The 26,794-nt window shown below is 35.3% G+C and overlaps 2 protein-coding genes across 2 annotated transcripts in view; both read left to right on the top strand.

The window, feature by feature from the left end:
- The window catches only part of LOC134846731 (uncharacterized), a 361,436-nt gene that overhangs the window by 224,117 nt on the left and 110,525 nt on the right, over positions 1–26,794 (top strand). The gene's annotated exons all lie outside the window — the stretch shown is intronic.
- LOC134845683 (ATP-binding cassette sub-family E member 1-like) lies at positions 97–16,348 on the top strand. The gene is made up of 12 exons (XM_063862725.1): positions 97–228; positions 1,342–1,427; positions 1,507–1,604; positions 11,053–11,170; positions 11,561–11,742; positions 12,155–12,359; positions 12,764–13,052; positions 13,604–13,791; positions 14,046–14,299; positions 14,585–14,707; positions 15,088–15,199; positions 15,703–16,348. Exons 1-12 carry the CDS (start codon positions 102–104, stop codon positions 15,751–15,753), a joined length of 1,833 nt encoding a protein of 610 aa, XP_063718795.1. The 5' UTR covers positions 97–101; the 3' UTR covers positions 15,754–16,348.

Raw genomic sequence — 26,794 nt, 5'->3', positions numbered from 1 at the left:
ACGAATATATACGGTGTTATCTGTCAAATTTGTCAAGTTGCTCCACAAGTGCAGACTAGTTTACCAGTTTGAGACTCTACCTCAAAATTTCAGGGTCAAAAATGGCTGCTAAGATGTCAAATCAGGGCCAGGCTGACCTCACCCGGGTGGCCATTGTTAGTAAAGACAAGTGCAAACCTAAAAAATGTCGGCAAGAATGCAGAAAATCGTGCCCAGTGAATAAAGTCGGTTAGTGAGTTTTTATCCTGAGAATTTGCGAGCAGTTATTTAATAGTGGACGAAAGATATCGGATTTTTTTTCCGTTTTCTTCAACCAATTTGACTTCATCTAATTGTTTTTTCGCATGAATTCAAAAAACTTGATCTAACCACCGCCATATGTTCGACATTATAATTCAAACCAGCATATTTTCTAAAATAGACTGAAAAATTTTATTTTGCAGGATCACTCAAGCTAATGTTGAGGTATATAATGATCATACATGGGGTGCTTTTGGTTTAATCGATAAAATTATTATCAATGTATTTCTTCGAAGCTTTTTAATAAAATTTTTGTCAAAGTTGAATCCAATCACCACTGTTTAGAAAAAAAAATTGCAAAAAAAACAAATTGCATCAGCAAGAACAATAAAATTCTAAAAACGATGTTCTTATACCTTCATGTACTGATGGGTATCATGGGATTTGACATTATGACGTTCAACTGCTCATATCTTTGCATAAAGTAATGAAACATTCTACTATTGGTCAGAAGAATATTACGTACTGATTGGTCAGAAGAATATTACGTACTGATTGGTCAGAAGAATACAACGATATTGATGTCTAGCTGTACTTGGTTTCTAAACTGTAAATGCCTCACATGCCGCTCCTAACAAACTGAAACTTATTGTTTACTGAAATTTTTGTTTATTTTGTTTTTAAACCCATTTTAGGGAATTTAAGTCTTTCAGTAGTAGGTGTGAAGAAAATAACTCAAAATCTTTCCAACCAGCTTCTTATTGTTTCCAATTTGAACCATTTTTTTGAGAATTTGCGCTGAGTACCGAATTGAGAGTTAGTGAAATATGAAACGTTTTGGTAATCTTGACATAAAACTTTTTCGCTAAAAAAATAGCAGGCTCCTAAAGGAAGCTCATTCGACGTAACTAGTAGCGGAAGCAGAATAGAAAATGTGTTTTGTTGTATTCGATCCTCCAAGTTGCTTGGTTGTTTTTGCTAAAGATGCCTCTGATTGTAATCAAACGCCAGCCGTCTTTTTATGAGAGCTTTTTTCATTTTTGCTAGACTTCTGAATAGCGTTGCTTTTTAAGTTATGCTTTAACGTCGTGTTTTATTTAGGGAAGTTGTGCATTGAGGTTTTGCCGACATCCAAAATTGCGTCCATATCTGAGGAACTCTGCATAGGATGTGGAATTTGTCCGAAGGTAAAGTTGAAAAATATTTAAGCTTCACGAGGGAATTCTCCGTGAATCAGACAGGGATAATTAGTTGGGTCTGTTTCAGAAATGTCCTTTCGAGGCCATTCAAATCATTAATCTTCCCACAAATCTGGAGAAGGAAACAACTCACAGATACGGTGCAAACTCATTCAAATTACACAGGTTAGTCCCCACAGAACTCAAATTAAATTTGTTTGTTTGGCACAAGTGTAGAATATTTCATCTATCATTGCAATATATTTAACAAGATAAATTTGGGCTGCTAAATAACAGAACTTCAAAAAGGTCTACATGAGCGAAGGATGAAGGGTATAGGCGAAAACATGGAGACCGCAGAAATTGAAATAAGCAGGCTTATTTGTCACAAAACAGCATCTTGTGTTGTAGTGCGACGCCAGTTTTTGTTACCAGTCACTCATTTCATTGATTCTATATCGGGATTTCGAAGCAGCATAGGCTGTACGAACCTTCTCATGGTGGTTGTTCCGACCACTGAAAGTGGAGAGGAACTTTGTCTTCGGGGTGTTTGTTTAATTGTTTTTACCCGGGCGATAAGGTACTAGAATTTTCCCGTAAATAAATAGTCGGCTTATTATTTGTCTGTCTATGTTTTGTCGGCTTACTTGCCGCATCGTAGAAATGTTTTTTTTTTGTGTATGCAAAAGTTACATTGTAGTGCGTTTAGTGTCTATATGCGAATCTTAGTGTATTTTTATGAAGAATTTTTTGCAATTAAAAGGGCTCGTTTGGTGGCACTATTGGTATATTTCAATTTTGGCTAGTGTTAGGCCCTGTTTAAAAAAAGTACTCTGAAAATGTATGGGAATTGTTGTTTTTCGTTTTTTTGAGACGCTTTGAAAAATTATTGCACTCTTTGCAGACATCTTAATTTTTCGAAAAAAGTACTCTACCGATTTTCAAAAATAAAAAATGGTGCTAATGGAAAAACCGGCTCCTCTTCTATGTGCTGCATTTTTCGGTAGTTTATTTTCATTTTACCTCGCGTTCTACGGCCTTAGAAAGTTTCGGTAGAGGGAATTTTGGCCTTTTGTTTTGAGATGTAGGCTTCAATCAAAAGAACAAAAAATGGGGATCTCCCCTTCTCAAGCGGCTATTCCCTAAATTCGACAGAAAAAGGTTATGGCCTCAAACAAGCCTAGAAAACATCGAATTTTTGAAATATTGCCCGTTTTTTGGAAATTTAATTTTTTTTTAAAGTAATCTGCTAATTCTGAAGTTGGTAGCTCGTTAAAACTAACATGGTGCTTATATTTAATCTGTTTTATTCTGCTTTTTTTTGAAGAAAAGCTGATATGGAGTTCGGAAGAGTTCTTTTTAAATTTAAAAAAAAAAACTTTTCACAACTCTGTTCACGGGACTCTTCCCATCTGGACTCATTTCCTTGAAGCCTACTTGCAACGAATTTACCGCTACAGTTAGTTTTTGTGATCGTATCTGCCCTGTTCGAGTTTTTCATGTGGTTTGTAATTTAACTATAGTTTGCTAAAATTTGTTATTTTGTTCCTTTTTTCTTTCGGCTTGATAGGTTTCGGCTCAGTGGTCTGATTTTGTTTCGTTCGACAAGTAAAATTTTTTTTTGTGTGTGTGTTTTGAGGACTGGGGATTTTATAACTTTTAATTATTTTAGTGGTCTTGTATTTCGTCGTTCGACCACCAAAAAATTTCTTTTTTAATGTGTGTGTGTTTTGAGGGTGAATTTAACATTCTTTTGTCTTAGCTTGTTTTTTTGTTTTTCGTTTCAAAACAAGCTCTATTCTTTTTGATAGATCTAGTTTTTTCGACTTTTTTTTTGCTCCAAGCTGCTTTCTTGTTTTTTGTCGCAAGTGGTGCGAAGCTCAGCTTCGCCTCTTTGTAGGAATACGAGTTTTTGTTTAAACTGTTAAAAGTTTCTTATAGCACCTTCTGAGAATAGACAATAGTTTCAAAAAATTTCATAGAAAATTCGGTTTCGATTTTTTAAAATTATTTTTCCTTTCGTTTATCTAAAAAGCTGTTGTTGAAGATGACTAACTTACTGTTTCTATCGAATACGCGTAAGTTCTAGACTTTCGTTCAGATCCTCTCATTACACGTCGGACAAGCGACACAATTTGGAAAAATTACGGAAACTAGATTTTTTTTGTTAGTTTTTTAATTGATTTCTTTTACATTCAATTCAATTGTATCATTAGTATTTATTCTATTTACCAGGCATAGAATCATATCTATGCTCTCTCCCCAGATGCATATTCGAAATGAGAAGAAGAAGAATTAATTTCTCGATGTTCCTTATTTTTTTAATCAGTTGAATTAGCTCTATATACATCAGTAACAAAGAGTGGACAGCTTACGAACCCAAATGAGTTACCAATTGCTGCCCATGGTTTGTTTGAAATCAATTCAAATACAACACAGAAGAAAACTTAGATACACAATAAATTAAGCCTAAATGCAAAAGCTGACGAAAAAGATTAGCAAATGCCACAAAATTACAAAAAAGGGTATGTGGCATCATCTCAACAAGTTGTGCACTTACTGAACAATAGGTGGTTCAATTTGAAGGACATTATCTTTTTGTGGTATAAAAAACAAGTAATTTATAAAAATTAGTTTTGCTGAAAAAATTTAAAAAACTGGCTAGTCTTAGGCATCTTTAGTCGGTTTCATTACAAAAACTTGAATTTGTTCACATAGCGGTTCCTGCTTCTACTAACTATGTCTCCTCCCCTAGAGGCCCCGTAACATCAAAATCATTGAACGGGGGCTTGAGAGTCAGTTCAGTCGGCACCTAACTGAGCTCATGTGGCAGTAACCAGTGAACAAGTCCAAGTAGAGGCTTTCAAATGCCAAAAGTGATTCGAAAACCCGCATCGAAATTGTAATAATTTTGACAGCAGACTTACGGTCTGAGTTGTTCTTTTGAAATATCAGTTGAGTTAATAGTTTCAAAAAATTCATTAACAAAAAATAAGTTTGATCAGATCTTCATTGCTCAAGATGAATAAATCGCGCACTTGGTGAGCAATCTGTTGAACATTGGCTTGAGAGAAACCGGCAAAATTGGTGCGAAGAAGTGAATTATAAAGCTTTGTTACCCGGTTACTAAGTGACGCTCGTGGAACTTTGCTGTTCAGATTAGGTGTTTTCGTCAAATCTATTATTGCCCTTTTGTATTGTACGAAGGTGCATCGAATTTGAAAAGTTCATTTAAAAATCTTTCCGAATGCAGCCCTGAGACTGATCGCCACACGAATTTCAAAATTTCAAATACATAGAGCTCGTGAACTGTTAGTCTTTTCATCAAGGAATACATTTTTATGCTTTCAAAGTTTCTTTTATAGTAAATCAACCTAAATATATATTGTATCCTGAAAAGGGGCAAACGGTTTTTATAACTAGTGCAACCGTACACTAGAATACCGTATTGCAACATTGGTTTAATGTTAGCTATAATATTTGAGTGAAAACAGTTTTAGGAATATAATGACGCATTTTCGAGACGATGCCATATTGTTTTCTAAGCTGAGTTCGAACGAAATCAATATGAACATTGAAGGATAAATTGGTATCTAAATAAATACCAAGATGATTGCAAGATGAATCACGTTTTAAGGGTATGTCATTGATATGAAACCCATATTGACATTAAAGCGCATATTCTAAACAAGACTGCTCGTATCAGGGTGACCCTGAATGTTCCGACTGCTTTTTAAGGTCTATGGATAAGTAATAGCATGAAAAAATTAAATGTAATAAAAATAAAATGATTTTCTTCTAGATTAGATTTTTTTATGAAAATCATCCCCCCACACGCATATAAAGTACAAAGTGATAAATATCGCTCCTAGTAACAAATCAATTATGGCAAATAAGCTTTGTTCAACTACTTTGGAACGAATTCTAAGACGGATTATATCTTCGCTCACGCGTTAATAGCGCGAAATATATCGCGCGTTAATTGTCTCAAATTGCCAAAATGGCAATCCTTAAACCCCCATAACTTTACAAAAAATGATCACAGGTAAATATATTGCGCGATATGAAACGCATATTGACATTAAAGCGCATATTCCAAACAAGACTGCTCGTATCGAGGCGAAACCCTGAATGTTTCGACTGCCTTTTGAGGTCTAAGGAGCAGTAATAACATGAAAACAATTAAGTGTAAAAAAATAAAATGAAAGAAATTTTTTTTTGATTTTTGTAAAAACCCTTCCCCCAAACGCCGTATAAAGTACAAAGTGATAGATTTTGCTCCTAGTAACAACTCAGTTGTGGCAAATAAGCTTACTTCAACGATAGTTGTGGCAAATAAGCTTATTTTGGAACGATTTCTAAGGCCGATTAAATCTCCGCTTACGCGTTAATAGGCCGAAATATATCGCGTGTTAATTGTCTCAAATTGCCAAAATGGCAATCCTTAAACCCCCATAACTTTACGAAAAATTAGCTTAGGTGAAATATCTTTACTTCAAGCTCAGTAAAACAATACTTTTTGAATAATAAAAAATTCCGTTAAAATAAGTAGTTAAAAGGTCGAAGTTTGTCTGAAGAAAAAAACACACCCCGAGCTCAAATATTCTGATACTTTCGTTACGAAAGTCGGAACAATAAATTTGAAGTTTTGTCGTAAAGGTAGTAGTATATTTACCAAAACTCGATGAGGTCTGCCTGCGAGGAAAAAGACACTGGACGAGCTCACCAAAGGATTGAATAACCAAGTATTAGTTACAACTGAAGCTGTCAATTCACTAGAGATTAAAGTGGATAAATTGATAGCAGGAAAACCTGTGCCTTTTGTATATGGACCTATACCTAGTAGTTCTATATTACCCTTGATTCTGAAATTGATCACGAAATTTTCTGATCATATCATCCACTGAAAGGGCCAGGAAATTAACAGAAAAAGGAAAAACGTTTGTAGTCTGGAAGTTTCGACTGCGATTTCAGACTTCTATCTGGTTGCAGTGATGTGAAGTTTAAAAAACTGAGAACCAGCCAGCAGCAAATCAACACCCGGTAGTGCTTACATCACCAGAGCTCTATAGTGATTAGGAGACCCGGTTTTTCACAGACAATTTGGGTATACTTAGCAGGAGAACTAACCCAGGCAAGTCCTCTTTCGAGACCAATGAATAGAAAACAAAAATTGATTGAATGTTAAACTAGACAATGGGGATTTTGAGTTGTTGGAGAATTAGAAAGATATCGTTGATGTAATTTTCATACCACTACCCGCCTTGCATGCGTCCGAACGTGAAATACTTGATACAATGATGCTTTTTGTTCATCAAGATTCGTCAATGGAATAGTGCTTAGCGAATGTCCAAGACAATAGTGGCAGTTATAAAGCAAAATAATCAGAGGTGTACAGCAAAGAAAGGTAGTTAGAGGTGGTGGAATATGGTGATAAGGCACTGGAATTATCCAAAAGTCGTCGCCGATAAAGATGTTGATAAAACCAATCAGCATTTTGCAAGTGAATTAAAATGCTCAACTTGTGCTACCAGTAGCGTACTGAATCAGGATAATTTAGCATCACAGATGACCTAGCGGCAGACATTGGCTTCAATTGTTGTTTGCAGTTCGGGTAAAATCATTTCTCAAATTTCCGCAAAATATTCCGCAAAGAGATAATGGTCAGAAATTTTCATGTGCTCATGGTTTGCCGGGTTTTTGAATTGAGTATATTATGTCTAGTATATTATGACTTTTTCTATCTAATTGTTTTTTTTTCTATCTATCTTTTTGTGTGTTTCCTTCCAATAACCAGTATGGTAAACAATCGAGCCCGCTCGCAGTTCTGTTCCGTTTTTGAAGAAAAATTAACTAAACGCAAGGTCCAACGGTGTATTTACAACAACGGTGTAACTGCAAACAACAATTGAAGCCAATATCTGCCGCTAGATCATCCATATGTCTCAAGTTGCTCTGTTCAGGCTACAAATTGAATGCCTGCGAGTCAAAGAAACGAAATGTGTGCATCAGATTTTCTCAATTGATATTTCAAACGCTTTAGGCATGGTGCTCTAAAGCCTCAAACAAGAAGAATTGGAAGCGTCCTAACCCAAGTTTGGCCAAAGTTTATTTCGATAACAGATTATCCCTTCAACCGAAAATGTTGCTAGCAAAATTCAGGATAAACCTCACAATATCATATTGGAATCCAACATTACAACTCGAAGATCGAGATGAACAGCTTAAACAGATCCAAACTTTATTCTCATCAGCATGTGTGCGCCTATGAAAACTGTGTTTATCAGAAAATCGTGTAAACGTATTTTGAAACAATTGCAAAAACCACCTGCATCATTTCAATCCTTCATGAAAAAAATCGAGCTATAAAAAAATCTGAGAACTGATAAAACAGCTGAAGCAATAGCAATTTTTTTTTGAAAAACATTACGATGAACTAAAAACATTTGGAGCACAAAAATTTCAATCATTTTGTAACTCACTTCAAAACTACCATGATAAATGGAAACTTGACAAAATATTGAGAAATAAAATAAAATAAATTGCTTGTCAACAATTGATTTTCTTGAAAATTCATTTGGCGATTTGATAACAGACAAAAAATCGATCGAAAATCTTTTCAATTACAACTTTTCTACTCTGCGAAACAACGCTGGTGAAAACATACCACTTGACGCCGACCTAATGCCTGATAGGCAACATACATTGAAAAAGTTAGAGTTCCGTTTCATTACTTAAAAAAAAGGTTCACGATGAAATCAAATCCATCAACTGTAATAAATCATCAGGGCCGTCAAAAGTAACAGCATGGGCCCTTATAGACTTATAAATAAGTGTTCGGGAGGTAGTGAACTGTTGATCTATATTTTTATATTGACTGGGACAATTCAAGCTGCCAAGGGCAAGAACAAGTATTCGGGAGGTAGTGAACTGGTGGTCTATATTTTTATATTGACTGGGACAATTCAAGCTGCCAAGGGCAAGAACAAGTATTCGGGAGGTAGTGAACTGGTGATCTATGTTTTTATATTGACTGAGACAATTCAAGCTGCCAAGGGCAAGAGCAAGTGTGCGGGAGGTAGTGAACTGGTTATATACTTCCTAAAGTGAACCTAATCAGTGAACCTAAAAACGGTTCCATTAGTGAACCTAAAAACGGTTATATACTTCTCGTCAAAAGTATAGCCAGTATAACCCGCACTGGAGTTTCATGAACAATAATCGATTACATTGTCATTTTTTAGTCAGTATCTATGGAATTACAAAAATAATTGATTATAATTCATAAAGAATGGATTATAATTCATTTTTGCTGGAGATATAGTTCCATGTCTTACATCAATTTTAAATACTTGTATTGACCGCGAACAATTTCCATCAATACTGAAAACCGCTCATGAAATACCAGTGTTTAAAAAGGGTAACCACCGCAAAGCTGAAAATTATTGACCAATATCTTTTACTCAAATTCTTTCAGAAGTAATAGATCGGTTACTACAAAAACAGATGGTTCTGTATTTGAGCGAAAATATTCTTATTTCTGAAAATCAATTCTGGTTCCGTCAGCGCTCCTCTACAATTGATGCGCTTTTGAAGTTCACAGACGAAATAAAAATTATTATCGACAAAAACTTATATACATCAACTGCTTTTCTTGAAAATAAAGTACTACTGAGAAAACTAGAAAATTTCGTCTTCGAAAAAAGCTAAAAATATGCTCCAAAGCTTCTTGACACAGAAATCAGAAAGTCCATGTAAACGGTTGCTTCTCGAATGTAATCAAAATCAAGCAAGGAGTACCCCAAGCCACGGTATTGGGACCGCTCTTTTTGAACCTTTATGTAAATGATCTGAACAAACAGCTAGATAGCACCTGCAAAATGATACAATACGCAGATGATACGTTGATTTATTGCTCAGTTTTGAGCTTAAACTTTGCGAAAATAAACCTAGAATTCGACCTAAATAGACACCTAAATTTCTTCAAAAGTCACAAACTCACTTTGAACGAAGACGAAACACGGTGTGTCATCTTTGCTATATCTCGAATGAAAGCAAGTCAAGAAATACAAACCATAGAAATAGCAGATTTTAGAATCAAAGAAACAAATCATGTTAAAAAATTTACAACAGCAATAACATATTGGCAACAGCAATAAAAATATTGGCAACAGCAATGAAAACCCTAGCTCAACTTAAGAGCTCACTGCCAATTACATACAGGGTTACACATTGAAGTGTCTAGTTCTCAGCCAGCTTAATTATTCACTGCCACTATACAATTTAATTGGGACGTTAAAACAGCTTTTTCCAAAGGGAATTAGGAGAGTTCATTTTCTCTGGAATTAAATCACAAAATTCTTCCTATACGTCCCAGAGTAAGACTTTATACTCTAATATACTTTCTCAAATTAATAAATCATAAATAACCGCGTTTGATCAAACATACTTTCCAAATTACGAATACTGCAAATTCAAAGCACGTACTACGGAAGTTTATTTCAGTTTAACCATGACAAGCAAGTGCAAAGACAAATTTCTTGTTAAAGCTTGTTTTTTCTTGTTAAAGCTTGCAATTGGTTTAATATCTTGCCTGAAAAACTAAAAGACACAATCTCCTTGCCTCTGTTCAAAAAACAACTGAACAAACACATTTAGAATTGTTTGGTAACTCCAAGGAGCTGCCAATTTTCGATAAGATTTGGAAAGGTTGTAAGATTAGGGCTACAACTAAATAATTTAATTAATTTTGCGCCGTAATTGTCGCCATCTTGAGATCACCTAATTCACTAAAGATTTAAATTACTCTCATCAGTTCAATGTTGAGTCGGATAAAAACTTTGTTTTGTTCATTATTGTACACTGTATAGAATATGTTCCGCCTTATTGACTATTTTATCAATTCAGTGTGTGTCTCTCAATCTACCAATCAACCAAGGGTAGCACTGGGTATGGTGATGGCACGTCATTTTTTCAATATTTCGACAAGAAACCTGAACAGGGTTCGGTCCGGAAAAAAGAACTTCTTTTCAGTCATTTTGAACCAAATTTAATTTAAAACATTGCCAAGTATAACAGAAGTGAAATTAAGTAACATTGAATTGAATGATAAGTTTTCATTCAAACTCCCTGCTGAGTCAATCTGTAAACGGGCATCTTCGCAGCTTTATTTGCTAGAACAACTAAATCATCGATACGTTTATGCTGCTTGTACTAGCACATAGTATGTGTGTGGGCTAATGAAGGAATTACATATTTACTAAAAATTGATTGAGTTCATTGTGCAGCATGTCCTTTTTCAGAATAAATTAGATGAGAAATTGAAGGCCGACCTCCAAATTAAATGCTCCTAGAGTTTTAATGCTATACTCAATATTAATTAGCAATGCTTGCATTAGTTCGTCTATTTCAGTATTCTTTTCTGGGAAATGAAACATGAATTTTTGGATAGAAAAAAATGAAAAAACATGTTGATTTTGTTTTCAATTTTAAAAATGGTTTCTGAATTTTTGAAAAAAAATTTCATGCAGGTCGTAACAGTTGTGTTACGGCACACCAGCCGTGTATCCTTGTTTTTTGTTATATAGATAATAAAGCTTGATGGAATTGAATGGTGGTGTGTTGTTTTGAATAGACTGCCTGTGCCTCGTGCAGGGGAAGTGCTGGGACTGGTCGGCACTAATGGAATCGGAAAATCCACGGCCCTCAAGATTCTCGCGGGAAAACAGAAACCCAATTTGGGAAAGTTTGAAGTGAGTCTTATTCCTATTAGAACCTGTTACAGATCAATTGACTGTAAAAACTTATTGAAAGAGTGAGAGAAATTTTGCTCATTGCGTTTTTCTTATCGAGTGCGAAATAGTGTAGATAAAAACATCTTTTAAACATTCCTTCAATTGGTCAATTTTCGAATAATTGCGAACTAATTAATTTTGTTGGCATCCAACGAAATTGATGTCAGTTTTCATTTGTTTCGCTCCTAATATCAGTGCCCCTCTGCTCAGCAGGGATTTCGGTGCCAGCTGCCGATATAATTCACTCGTCTGAAAAGAGTTTCATTTTTGAGTGATCATTTGGAAAGTGATTCGGGACAGCATTGTGTTTTGTGATGTGTATTCTATTGCTTATGTGTTTGTTGATAGGCGCCCCCAGACTGGGCTGGAATTCTGCACCATTTCAGAGGGAGTGAGTTGCAGAACTACTTCACTCGCATTCTGGAGGACGACATGAAGGCGATTATTAAGCCACAATATGTGGACCAGATACCCAAGGCGGCCAAGGGAACAGTGCGCACACTGCTCGACAGAAAGAATGAAACCAACAGGCAAGTCAAAGTCATACACCCATACGCAGAGAAAAATAACAACTGGCTACCATTATCACTTAAGCGAAGCTTAGTCTTATTTCATATTAACGAAGTAATTGATACACTGCCTAAATAGGTCACGCGATGTTTGCAGTGAACACTTTTTTCTTATCTGAGCCAAAGATGTGAAATTTAGCTGTCAGAAAATGTAGGATGAATGAATATCGCCACCATCGCCATTATCGAGAAGTTTATGAGCTAAAACTGGCCTTGAAATCTAATCAATATTCGGGTATAAAGAAGGCTGCTGCGGGCACTCTTGTTAATTTTTGTACCACCTGCGAGCTTCGATTGTCTTTTCATTTTATTAGCGATTAACGATCTGTTTTTTTTTCCTAGTTTTACATGCCGAATTGAATGTTTTGTGTAGGCTGGAGGAGTTTGCGAAACAACTGGAGTTGAACCATGTGATGGACCACAACATCATGGACTTGTCCGGAGGGGAGCTGCAGAGGTTCGCCATCGCAGTCGTCTGCATCCAGAAGGCAGACATCTTCATGTTCGACGAGCCCTCCAGCTACTTGGATGTCAAACAGAGACTCAAGGCCGCCTCCGCAATCAGAGCAGTACTCGAGGTAATTCATGTATAACACTTTAAACTCAAGTAACCAACTCTAGAGTGTAATTAGACATTTATGTGCAAGTTAAGTGCTTTGACAAGTTTATTTGTTGTATTTTTCGAATGCGAAAAAAGAAACGCTGACATCAGAATCTGCGGAGAGTCCGTTAACTTTTTTCTTTAGAAGGATCCGATGATTTACCATTTTTCTTCTTTAGGTTTATTGCTTCTTAAATAGGTAGCATTAGTGCGTTTTTAGGATTTATTTGATAATAAAATTTAAGGAGAGGTGTATGTTCAAAAATTGGTTACGGTAGGAAAACTTCTACCCTAAAGTTGTCATTAAATTTTTTTAATACACATTAACTTCTGCTTTTCTGGCTGTGCTGGATTTTAGTTTGCTTTGATGTGTTTGTGTAGACGCACAAGTATGTGATAGTAGTGGAGCATGATTTGAGTGTGTTGGACTATCTGTCAGACTTCATCTGTGTGCTCTATGGCCACCCGGGTGCCTACGGGGTTGTCACTCTGCCCTTCTCAGTCCGCGAGGGCATCAATGTGTTCCTGGATGGATTCGTGCCCACGGAGAACCTGCGCTTCCGCGAGACTTCTCTCCAGTTCCGCATCAGTGAGACGGCGGAGCGGGAGGGCGGAGACTTGAAGCAGATGAGGAGGTACCACTACGGCACCATGATGAAGAAACTCAAGGGTAAGATGAGATAAATCAATACTGATTCAGATAAAGGAGATCTTGTCTGTCGGAAGAAAAACAAGCTACAAAATAGCCAGTAATATGAAACTGATGAAGAATTCTTACTGGTTGGGTGTTTTTGTCATTTAAAGGAAAAAATCTTCATTGACTTCTAACAACTTTTAGTTTTCAGATTTTTTAAATTTAAATTTGAGGCACTTCGTTCATGTGACTTTCAAAAATGACATAAATAAATGGTCGATTTGCACAATTGTCCAGGTCCATGTGTTTAAGTTTTGATTTTGAACCGAATAAGGAGGGCTATGACAGGCGAGTTTCAGAATTATTCTGTGCTTTAAATCAAGTTTTTTCGATTGTTTTGGTGATTTAATTCCCGTAGAGTTGATTTTTCTCTAGTTTTTTTCTTTTTTGACCCTATTAAATCCACTGCTTGGCTTTTGTTCGCTTGTGTTTGCGAAGCGCAGCTTCGCCTCTGCGTTCAACTTGGTCTTAGTTCTGCTTAATTGGGCGTTGTCGTGTGAAGCGAATAGTGATGAAAAATTGTGTAGGCTTTCAACTGGACATAGACTCTGGCAAGTTCACAGACAGTGAGATAGTGGTGATGATGGGGGAGAACGGGACTGGGAAGACGACGTTCATCCGCATGTTAGCGGGAAGACTGGAGCCGGATGAAGGAGATCCTGTGCCGGAGTTAAATGTGAGCTACAAGCCACAGAAGATCAGTCCTAAATCAGAGGTAAAGCATCCTAGTATTTACAGTTGCTTATTGTGTAATTTACGTTAATGTCAGAGGAAAACATTATCACGCTACTTTGAACATTGAGTAATATGAGCTAGATGGATCCTATTAAAATGCTTTCTTAGCTGCCTGATATCTAAGATAAAAATTATACGCGATGGCGATAATTGAGCTGTGATCGTTTTTATGCGGCAATGCTTTGTGGGACCAATTTTTAAGATGGGAACAAATCACTGTGTTTTTGTGTGTAGGGAACTGTGCGACTGTTGCTGCATGATCGGATCAGAGACGCCTACATACACCCCCAGTTCATAGCAGATGTGATGAAGCCCATGGACATCGACAACATCATCGACCAGGAGCTGCAGAACCTGTCTGGGGGAGAACTGCAGAGGGTGGCCCTCACTCTCTGTCTGGGCAAACCAGCCGACGTCTACCTCATCGACGAGCCCAGTGCCTATCTCGACTCGGAGCAGCGTATCATGGCGGCCAAGGTGATTAAAAGGTGGGTGGGTTCGCTTGTTTTTCTATCTTAAGTTTGTATAAGGAGTGAACTTAGACGATATTGAATTTTGAATTCTTTGTGGTCCTTGAGTAAAAACTTGAGTAGGGAATCGAGATTGGATCGTACTCAGTCATAAGGTCTGAGCAAAATTTAAGCGCTGCTTTTAAAACGGTTCTGGACTATGGGAGCGCATTTTACCCGTGTGTTGTCTGGTCTGTTGTTTGCTGTGTGCATTTGATGTCGATGTTGTTGTTTTATTTTGTTATTGTGCTTTTGCTGCTTTAGGTACATTCTGCACGCGAAGAAGACGGCCTTCGTGGTGGAGCATGACTTCATCATGGCCACCTACTTGGCAGACAGAGTCATCGTGTTCGAGGGACAGCCAGGCATCAAGACCAAAGCACTCTCGTGAGACCACCATCATTTTATTCACCATCATTTTATAACTAATTTGAGATGTGATTGCAATTTTATTTTAAACTGGGAGAGGTACTAGTTTTCGTGCTCGGTCTGTGTTAATTGTGTTCTGAGATGCGAAGAGTTAAAATAGAGTTAACACACCAAAAAGGTTGTCTCACTACTTGGAAATATTTGTTGATGTTTTTGTTAGTCATTCTCTCTTGAAAACTGCGGTTGATCGATATTTCGGAACATTTGAACAGAGGTCTTAAGCGGTTCTATGGGGGATCATAGCTTTTTTTGAGGACCAAACAAACAGTTTACTAAATTGAAATGTTAATTCTGAGATGTAAGCTATAGAGTGTGACGTGCTTTCTTTTCTGTTCTAGTCCTCAGACGTTGTTGGCGGGAATGAACCAGTTCCTCAAGAGTCTCAACATCACTTTCAGAAGGGATCCGAACAACTTCAGGCCCAGAATCAACAAGCTCAACTCTGTCAAGGTCACACAACTTTCACGAGTTCCTTTCACAACAATTTGAAGACAAATTATGCTATCCAGTAGCAAAAGAGCAAATGTTGTCTTTTCTTTATACTCTGATGTTGAAAATGTTTCAGAAACTTGTCATTTTTTGGTCACCTGGAGTTCATTGACGTGTTTCCAACTGTCTTGGCTTTGTTGTAAAACTTAAAAAATTCCGAAATATTTTAGCGACGGTGTTGCTTATTTGACCAATAATCGAAGACAATAATTGTTAATACAATTAACCTTAAGAAATTCTTTTCTTGAGAATGTTTTGCACGGAACTGGTGTTATTCACATCGCTCCGTTTCCTGTCACAAAACTTACAAAATAGAGTTTTCCTGGTAGTATGTGTTATAATCTCGACTATAAGAAATCACTCAACCAAGTCTTCCTATTTATCGGTGATCTGAACTCTGTTGGGGCAATAAGATAAACGTGCTGAAAAAGAAAGTTTTGAGATATGGGCTCGATATGTTTCAGGACTCTGACCAGAAAGCGAAGGGCCAGTACTTCTTCATAGAAAACATGTGAGACGCCGAGAGAGGGAGGAGAGAAAGAGCGCGGGGGTTTGAGAGGGCTGGCCAAGACCAAAGGGGAGACGATATAACAGAACGCAAACAGTTATTCAAAGTAATTCAACCTTCAGTAAAGCTCTCGTAATTGTCATCTTCAAAAAGCTACAAGTGAAATGAACCGAAATGACTGATAAACCTTGAAACGTAACAATAACTAGTATGTGTTATGAAAAGTTACAAAAAGCTCGTATATATTTTTTAATGAACCGTCGATTCACTTCAACCAAACGTAAATGATTTTCTAAATATAGGTAGTCGGAAATGGTGAAGAATAAATTGCACGTTTTTTTTTTGCTTGAAAAGGTTGAATTCAGTCTAATTGTTTTTTGAAAATGAGGTTATTTGATTTTTCTGAAATATCTGTAATTTTTACCAAATTGCTATTACCTGATGGAGTGCTTTGAATGTAGTTTGACTTATTTGTTTATCGGTGTATACTTATTCATTCCTCGTGTTCAAATGAAACTGGCCAGGCTGTTCCTAATTGCTCAAGGATACCAAATAAATAATTTATTATTCAGTGCTTTGAAATTCAATTTTCCTTGCTTTTCTGTGTTTGACCCAAATTGCACCCACCATAAAACAGCGTGTCTCAAATCAACTTTAGAAGCACCAGGAATATTAAGCCAGCATAATAGCTGGCAAATAGGTCAGAAAGTGTTGATGTGCTCTTAGGTACCAGTGGATACTATGACAGGGTGGCCACGGTATCAAGGCGGGCAGTGCAAATTCAGTGCGAAGCCTGACCTGTCAGTGCCATATCGGTGACAGCAAGATTATACAAGTGCCAAAAAAAATTTCGAAGCGCTCCAATCAATCATTACAAATGGAAGCAGGTTTTCACCAATTTTTTCAGGCAATATGAGATCCTCTTCTAAAATCAATGTTATGAGAAGTTATTTTTGAACCATTTTTCTGAGAGCTTGGTTTTCGAACTGTAAACTATCAAAAAGAAAACAGCTACTTTCGGAAAACTTAAGTGCCAGGCATTCAATTTCATGTACCAGTGTCACTGCCAGCAATCTGTGAATACTTTGACCACCCTGCATTAGGTTTATCACAATCACATGGATGAACCGTCCTTGTTCCAACCACTCTAAAACAGGGGACAGGGTTTTGGCTACCGCAAAAGAAAGCTCGTATCAAAATCAAGTGTATCATTTTGAAGACTTTTCAGTTGTAATTTGCATTGCAAAAACATACATAAAAAAGCTCCACAGATGTGAATTCATATATATTAATGCTTTTATGAATGCACTTTAATATATATGCTTTTTTCAGTTCAATTGAAATTCATCTGCTAAAAGTGACGCAAAAAGCGTTCTCCAAATACGAACGTGGAAACTTGAGCGATTTCCGGTTTTGAAAGTTGAATTTAATTTAACGTTTTCAGCGGAATTAAAAGCGGTAACTTCCCAAATGGCATAAACAAATTCAGTACATGTGCGAACACTTTGAGGCGTGATAAAGTAAGATTTGTCCAGACCGTTTTCATTCACGCCTTATTTTGAACACTTGTCAATAAATCACGAATCACTCTCAACATTTAATTCAAGCAGAACTATCAGATTCTTAGAAAATGCCCCAAATTGAAGTTCTGAAAAGCGTCGGGGCTGGAGTTTGTATTATGACGGATTTTTTTATAAGAAAAGTCTAAGCTACAACCAAAACAATTTAAAGCCTTGAATTGAATTTGGCTCCTAGATCACTTCAAATATTGAAATGGATGCCCTGTAAATTCATCCAACTTCACATGCCAATATGTCCGTTTGTAAACACTACAAAGATCTCACTTTAAAAACTAAAATTCTTCTGGAATTTTCCCTAAACGCACTCGAGTCAGTTGCCGAAAGTTAGGACAAATTTGTAATTGGAACTAGTGAACCAAGTCTCTCCTCCAGAAATTTAAAATCGATACTGTATCGCCAACGATACACAATAATGCTGAAAAGCCCTAGAAGTATCGAATCGATAAGAGTTCGAGATGAATGGACAGAAACGCAGGACGGATTTTTGTTTGTCAAAAAACGACAGAGGTGTATTTTCATTGTTTCTAGCGATGAAAATACGATTCGACAATTGAAAGCGCTTTCGAAATGTAGAATTATTCTTTCTTATGGAACATTTAAATCGTCACCGATCTTTTTTTTACTAAGCTTACATTTATTTTGGAGTTTTTGGAGAATCAAAATAAAACGACAGGAATATATCGACGAATTTAACAAATAACATCAAGAAAACTTCGAAAAATGGAACTGCAACCTAAATTCAAATAACTTATCTGCGACTTTGAGTCAGCGGTGAGATACAACATTTCTGCAATTTTCAACCTAGAAATCGTAATCAGTTTTTGAGACTACCATGTGGCTTCCACCAGGGACGTTTCTTGGGGATGATGGTCAAGTTGTTGTCGAGGTGAAGAGTGCATGGCCATAAAATTTACTAGGTAAAATCTATGGCCAGATACTCTTCATCTCGTCACCAACTTGACCGACATCACCCAGAAACGTCTCGGACTTGATCTCTAATATGGTCTCAAAACCATCCTCGATCACTAAGAACAGAGTTTCAAAAATCATGAGTTTCAGGCAGCAATAGAAACAGATTTCCCAACAGTCAGAGTTCGAAGTTTTTATTTTCGTTTCTCCAAACAAATTATGTCGAAAATTGAAGATTTTGGATTATTTACACCGTACAAAAATGTTAGAAGACTAAACCAATTTATTCGATAGTTTTTTGCCATATGTTTTCCACCAGCTTTTTATGTCCGCCAAAAGCTTCTTGAGGTACTTCAAGAAACTTCGACAAGATTACTGGTTTAGCGAGTTACAAATCTTAGTGTCTTTTTAAACTATTCTCAGGCAACTTGGTTACATAACTTTCCACCAAATATCAACAAAGTTTATGCCAAGCAGAGCTTTCTGAGAACAAAAAATGCATGTGAAGGCTATAAAAGTCTGTTCATTACACAAGTACGTCGTCGAATTTGCCCAAATTTTTGGGTGTTTGTTGAAACCTTACAAAATGAAGAAATTTGGCAAGAAGATTTTACAAGTGATACCAACTGGGCTATCAAGCTGATGTTAAACAACGAAAAAAAATGGAGAAACCTCAACGCATTGATTTGCAACGTGAAACATAGATTCGAAGCCCAATCGCTTGATATTGAGGGACATTGGAATATTATTTCAGAAATCGCAAAAAATTGTAAAGTTTAAAAACCAATTGATTTGTTTCTTTTTGTTGAATATTTTGGTTGTAATATTCTGAAGTTAATTTAAATCTTATGCCATTTTTCAAAAGTTGGACTATAAATTCCATTTGGTAAATTAACAAATTTTATGCCATTTGGGATTTTTTTTTGAAATCTATGCCATTTGGGAATTTTAAAACTTTTATGCGATTTGGTAATTATGCCTTTTGAAATGTAATCATAAAAACTTTACATATGATCCAGCTTTCTTCAGTTGGTGTAATGTTCTCGAAAAACGCAATCATAAATCAATCAAAAACTAAAAATGCATCTAATTTTTTCTTTGAAATTCGATAATTCGATTTTTTGAACAAAGTGTTGTTGTTTCTGCTTACTTGCGTTCTTTTCCAACTGTCAGTTGGCTTCGTTTAAGTGTGAAAAAACTAGATAATTTTCACTTGAATTTACTCGGGAAAAGTTTAACGCACAAATTTGATTCTTCGTGATTTGTCTTTATTTTTCGTTTTAACTTTATTTAATTTTTAATTTTACAAGGGATACAAACATCTCTATTGAAGAGCAAAAGTTTAAAAGGAACGAAAATGGAATGATTTCTAGTTTCGAATTCGAACTTATTTTTCTTGAATTCCAAATTGAATAAGAAAATACCTTTTGATCCATTTTTCTTTATATGAGATAAATTGATAGAAAAAGCGCCTATCACAAACAAATCTAGGATATACTGATTCTTCATCTTTCGAAAGTTAAAAAATATTTAACAAATTTTCAACCAAAGTTTTATTTTGTTTTTGTTGTTTGCAACACCCTTCATTTATTTTGAAGCAAGTACAATAATAAACTCATTTCCGTAATTTCATAAATTTTCCAACTCGATTTCAGAAATTGTCTAATTCAATATCTCTCGTAATTTTTTTGAAATCCATATTTTATATATTATTTAATTTTATGCTTCACAATTTTATACATGCAAAGTTGTTGTGGGTGCAATTAGTTTGTTATATTCCAAATTATTGGCTAAAACATGCAAAATAGTGTGATGTGCAAGTTTTGGTGCATCGAAATAACATTTTATTTTCATAAATAGTTGCTTTATTTGTGACTCGTGTTAGTAGATTGTCAACAGACCATGGCGCAGATGCTGGTCGTACAATCGAATCCGCAACGGCAAAAAATTTTCAATTTTCAAGTCCTAATTTTCTTTTTTTCTTATTGAGCTGCATTTTTGATGGTTTCTCGCTAGTATTTGCAAAGCGCAGCTTCGCCTCTGTGTAGTTTTTTTGTGCTACCTGTGTAGAAATTGCCTAAACTTTTTAGATATAAACCGCCCTGAATTGCTGTAAAGAGTCACATGAAAAAGCGAGGGAAGTTTTCTGATCCCTCTGATACATCACAAAAAGAATGTGACATATTATGACATCATAAATATCCAGTCAATTTAAAGGAAAAGTTAGGAACGCTATTTCCTAAAAAAATTGAAAAGTCTGTTTTTGTTGTCAAACTTACTAGTGGAATAATTTTGTTTCAAATTGCGTCAATTCCATCGGAGAAGTTCAATTTCGAAGAGTTTAGACGCCATATATTTGTTCGTTTAAAGTCAATAGAAACGAGCACATAATGGACTCAAGTTTTTTTTATTAACTTGAAACTTCGTAGTAGTTTGTTAGCTATGTTTACGTGCCAAAAAGGGACGTGAAAACAAGATATAAATTACGATAATTTTTAGTTCTTTTTCTCATTTACAGCAAAAGTTAAAACAGCTTTTAGGTTCAGCGATTTGAACTTTTTTTTTAAATTCAACTCAATTATTAAAAGGAATTTAAGTTAAAAACAATGTTTTTTAAGTATAAAAGCAGAAAAGGCACAAAAAGTGTAAAAATTTGAATGGTTTAGAGGTCAAAGTTTTTTTCGAAGATTTCACATTTTCACAAGTTTACTGAAAAGTTTACTGAGAGTAATCTAGTGCATTGTTTCTAAGTTCGCAAAACATCTGAGCTAGCTCATGTAGATCTGGCATCTAATAATCGATAACGATCATTTTGTAAATAATTACGACTTATGCGAAATGCAAACTAGTCGGCTCTTGAATAATTAAAGTAAATTGATTTTGTAAAGGTAATTATTTCAACCGTGTGACTGCTAGATGCAAACAATTTCTACGAGATTTCGATATTCATCTCTTGGAGAAAATTTTTGTTTCTACAGTCACAATACTTAAAATTTACATTTTTTTTTGCTTTCAAAGAGCAAATGAAAGAGTTTTTTCTTCTCGTTTTTGTCAATTTTTCTGAAACTGATTACAAAATAGGGTTGGAATTCGAATTATGCTGCATGAAACCTTTGAAATGAGCTAGCTGGATGAAAATCTAGAACACTTTATTTTACAAGTGTATCAGTAGCCATTTCATCATACCTAGTTTCAGAGCTGTTCTTGATGTGAAAACTTAATCGCAAACATAGCAAGGATAATAAATGTATGGGATCAAATGTTTCTTTTGAAGGTTAATATTTGATTAATTTTTCATGCCGCGAAAAAACGACAATAAAAGAACTCAAAGAGATCCGCCCGATTTAAAAAAAAGTCGTCTCAAATTTACGGGATATTTTTTCGCTGATGATCAAAATAAACCATCAAACGAACTAATCCAGCAAGTTTTTTTGAACATTGACCGTTCCGATCCTTGTACAGGATTCTCATAAACAGTTATGTTGTCTCTAAGTTCTGTCCATTGTTCTGGTATCAGCGCCCAAGACCTTTTGCTGTCAATATCGTATAAAGAGATTCGACCGTTTGATGACACCGGACCACTTAGCTTTTATCCGTTTCTCTGCAGTATGAAATCAGACACATAAGTTTAGCAAAAAATAAATTTGGGCCCATAAATTTAAATGCCTTGTTTTGTTTGCAAGGATATTCTCAGAGCGAGAGCAGCCCTGAAACTAGTAGTGATAAACTGGCCAGTTTTTTGCCCTGAAAACATGAATTGTCAGGTTTTGATCTTCTCAGCTCCTCTAAAACATTTTTATTTAGTTCGTGTCGAAATTTCAACCCTAACTATAACACTTTTTTGATTTCAACGAGAAGATAAACAATTTTTTTTCCGTTTTTGGTGTTTTTTGCAGCCAATTTTATTTTTTCGTTTAAATCAAAAATGTATTGCATCAAAAATTACTTGAACTTGCAAAATGGAATTTTTCACAAGTCCCTTTCACAGAAAAGAGTTTTTCACTGGAATTTTTCCGTGTGAATGAATTTTTGTTCCAATTATTTTCCTATTTCCACTAATTTTCTTTTCAAAATTCCATAAGAAACACCACGTTTTCCACACAAAAAAAAATTGGCAACGCAAACATTTTATTCTTGTAGCCTAAGTGAGGCTCACAGAAAAATTAAGATATTTTTTTTTAGAGTTTTTGCTTTAAATTTTTGGAAAACTTATCAATTTTTCAAAATTGAAAGATTTTTAGATGCGGCTATTCATATAGATAAAATGCATCTTTCATTCCCACGGGAATCGGAATGAAAAATCTCAATCCCATTGTTTTCTTGGTTAAATTGATCTTTCAATCCAATACTAACAGAACAAGACTGCTCGTATCAGGGCGAAGCCCTGAATGTTCCGACCGCAATTTAATGTTTATGATGGAGCAGTAATAACAAAAAATTAAATGAGTTAAAACAAATGAAAACTTTTTCCCCTGAAATTTGAATTTTTTAATGAAAATCATCCGCCCGCACGCCATACTAAGTACAAAAGTACAGGTTTTGCTCCTTGTAACAAATCAATTATGGCAAATAAGCTTCTTTCAACCAATTTGGAGCGATTTCTAAGACGGATTAAACAGTAATAATATTAAAAAAATAAATGAATTAAAACGAAATGATTTTTTTTCCAAAATTCGATTTTTTTTTTGAAAATCATCATCCCACACGCCATATTAAGTACAAAAGGATAAATTTCGCTCCTTGTAACAAATCAATTATGGTAAATAAGCATCTGGTAACCATTTTGGAACGATCTCTAAGACGGATTAACTCTCCGCTTATGCGTTAATAGCGCGAAATATATCGCACGTTAATTGTCCCAAATTGGCCAAAATGGCAATTTTAAACCCCCGTAACTTTACGAAAAATGATCACAGGTAAAATATCTTTTCAAATTTAAGCTCAAGACAACAATAATTTTCGAATGATATTAAAAAATTCCGTCAAAAATGGCTAGTTAAAAAGTCGAAATTTGTCTGAAGAAAAAAACACCCACCCCGAGCACAAATATTCCGTTATTTTCGTATCGAAAGTTGGAACAATTATTTTCCCGACTTTTGATACGAAAGTAACGGAATATTTGTGCTCGGGGTGGGTTTTTTTCTTCAGACATATTTCAACTTTTTAACTAGCCCTTTTTGACGGAATTTTTTTATATCATTCAAAAGGTATTGTTGTCCTGAGCTCAAATTTGGAAAGGTTTTTCTTCTGTGATCGTTTTTCAGAAAGATAGAAAGATATGGAGGTTTAAAGATGGCCATTTTGGCCAATTTGGGACAATTAACGCCCGATATATTTTGCGCTATTAACGCGTAAGCGGAGAGTTAATCCGTCCTAAAATTGTTCCAAATTGGTTGAAAGAAACTTATTCGCCATAAATGATTTGTTACAAGGAGCGAAATTTATCTTTTGGTACTTTATATGGCGTGTGAGGGGATGATTTTTATTTAAAAAATTCAAATTAAAAAAAAAGTTTTCACTTGTTTTTGTTATATTTATTTTTTAAATGTTATTACTGCTCCATAAAATCTTGAAAGGCAGTCGGACATTTAAGGCTTTGCCCTGATGCAAGCAGTCTTGTTAATTTTTCTGTTGAAGCACGCTTTAGCTCTAAAAAGACTGCTTGTATATCAAGGCAAGGCCCTAAATATTCCGACAGTCCCTCAGTTCATATCGAATAGTTTGTGGGAGAAGTAAACATTGAAAATCTATAATTTTTAGAAAATATCAAAGTGTGAAATGTTGAGTCCTACGAAATAAAAACGACCGATCCAATTAGCTAGCCTCAATTCAATTTGGAACGATTTTGTTGTGAGGGATAATTCACCACGCATAAATAATTCGCGTTGCGCTCTCAGCATTATGAATTAATTTTTCAAAGCGCGCCTAATTTAGGCCACAGCAAGGCAAATTTGGCAAAATTTAATCCCCCAGAACTTCACAAAAAATAATCGGAGGTAAAATATATTTTTAAATCTGAGTTCAGGAAGTCGATATCTTCACTGGGGTATAAAAATTTTTTGTTGAAAATTATGATTTCGATCGGTGAAAATTGACTGAATAAAAAAACATACTGAGCAGAAATATTCCGGTTTCTTCGAAAGTCTGAACAAGATATTCATTAAGATATTTTTTTTTAGAGTTTTTGCTTTAATTTTTTGGAAAACTTATCAATTTTTCAAAATTGAAAGATTTTTAGATGCGGCTATTCATATAGATAAAATGCATCTTTCATTCCCACGGGAATCGGAATGAAAAATCTCAATCCCATTGTTTTCTTGGTTAAATTGATCTTTCAATCCAATACTAACAGAACAAGACTGCTCGTATCAGGGCGAAGCCCTGAATGTTCCGACCGCAATTTAATGTTTATGGAGCAGTAATAACAAAAAATTAAATGAGTTAAAACAAATGAAAATTTTTTCCCCTGAAATTTGAATTTTTTAATGAAAATCATCCGCCCGCACGCCATATTAAGTACAAAAGCACAGGTTTTGCTCCTTGTAACAAATCAATTATGGCAAATAAGCTTCTTTCAACCAATTTGGAGCGATTTCTAAGACGGATTAAACAGTAATAATATTAAAAAAATAAATGAATTAAAACGAAATGATTTTTTTTTCCAAAATTCGATTTTTTTTTTGAAAATCATCATCCCACACGCCATATTAAGTACAAAAAGATAAATTTCGCTCCTTGTAAAAAATCAATTATGGTAAATAAGCATCTTGTAACCAATTTGGAACGATTTCTAAGACGGATTAACTCTCCGCTTATGCGTTAATAGCGCGAAATATATCGCACGTTAATTGTCCCAAATTGGCCAAAATGGCAATTTTAAACCCCCGTAACTTTACGAAAAATGATCACAGGTAAAATATCTTTTCAAATTTAAGCTCAAGACAACAATAATTTTCGAATGATATTAAAAAATTCCGTCAAAAATGGCTAGTTAAAAAGTCGAAATTTGTCTGAAGAAAAAAACACCCACCCTGAGCACAAATATTCCGTTACTTTCGTATCGAAAGTTGGAACAATTATTTTCCCGACTTTCGATACGAAAGTAACGGAATATTTGTGCTCGGGGTGGGTTTTTTTCTTCAGACATATTTCAACTTTTTAACTAGCCCTTTTTGACGGAATTTTTTTATATCATTCAAAAAGTATTGTTGTCCCGAGCTCAAATTTGGAAAGGGTTTTCTTCTGTGATCGTTTTTCAGAAAGATAGAAAGATATGGAGGTTTAAAGATGGCCATTTTGGCCAATTTGGGACAATTAACGCCCGATATATTTTGCGCTATTAACGCGTAAGCGGAGAGTTAATCCGTCCTAAAATTGTTCCAAATTGGTTGAAAGAAACTTATTCGCCATAAATGATTTGTTACAAGGAGCGAAATTTATCCTTTGGTACTTTATATGGCGTGTGAGGGGATGATTTTTATTTAAAAAATTCAAATTAAAAAAAAAGTTTTCACTTGTTTTTGTTATATTTATTTTTTAAATGTTATTACTGCTCCATAAAATCTTGAAAGGCAGTCGGACATTTAAGGCTTTGCCCTGATGCGAGCAGTCTTGTTAATTTTTCTGTTGAAGCACGCTTTAGCTCTAAAAAGACTGCTTGTATATCAAGGCAAGGCCCTAAATATTCCGACAGTCCCTCAGTTCATATCGAATAGTTTGTGGGAGAAGTAAACATTGAAAATCTATAATTTTTAGAAAATATCAAAGTGTGAAATGTTGAGTCCTACGAAATAAAAACGACCGATCCAATTAGCTAGCCTCAATTCAATTTGGAACGATTTTGTTGTGCGGGATAATTCACCACGCATAAATAATTCGCGTTGCGCTCTCAGCATTCTGAATTAATTTTTCAAAGCGCGCCTAATTTAGTCCAGAGCAAGGCAAATTTGGCAAAATTTAATCCCCCAGAACTTCACGAAAAATAACCGGAGGTAAAATATCTTTTTAAATCTGAGTTCAGGAAGTCGATATCTTCACTGGGGTATAAAAATTTTTTGTTAAAAATTATGATTTCGATCGGTGAAAATTGACTGAATAAAAAAACATACTGAGCATAAATATTCCGGTTTCTTCGAAAGTCTGAACAACACTTTATAAGCATATTCAAGCTAAGATATCGATTACTCTGCGCACTGAAGTAAGTTACCATTATAAGAGTTGAGTGTACATAGTAAAATATGGGCTCTGATCAAATCAGATGCGTATTTAAAATTGAATGCTTCCAATTTGAGATGCGTCCTAACTTGAGCAGCTAAATCATAGATACAAATATATGCACAGAAGTTGGTTTCCTTAGAGTGTTTGGTTTTTGGCCCATTCCTTTCCTCGGCCTCAATTGTCTTCATTTTCTCACAAGTGAAACAACAGCACTTCGAAATCTCAACGCACAATGTGGTTGCCAAGACAAAAGAAACTGTTCAAATAGTACTCGCTCCAACAATTGGAACATACCAACGAACAGGAAACAAATCTCACGAATTATCACAAGTTCACAAGGCC

Source organism: Symsagittifera roscoffensis, chromosome 5 (genome assembly GCF_963678635.1).
Source record: "Symsagittifera roscoffensis chromosome 5, txSymRosc1.1, whole genome shotgun sequence".
NCBI lineage: Eukaryota > Metazoa > Xenacoelomorpha > Acoela > Convolutidae > Symsagittifera > Symsagittifera roscoffensis.
Note: the sequence above shows the minus strand (reverse complement) of the source record. Positions and strands in the feature narration are given on the sequence as shown.

Coding starts and splice junctions, on each gene's coding strand:
- LOC134845683 (XM_063862725.1), top strand. CDS start 102: ATGGCTGCTAAGATGTCAAATCAGGGCCAGGCTGACCTCACCCGGGTG. Junction 1,605..11,052: donor AACTCATTCAAATTACACAG/GTTAGTCCCCAC, acceptor TGTTTTGAATAG/ACTGCCTGTGCCTCGTGCAG. Junction 11,743..12,154: donor AGAAAGAATGAAACCAACAG/GCAAGTCAAAGT, acceptor TGTTTTGTGTAG/GCTGGAGGAGTTTGCGAAAC.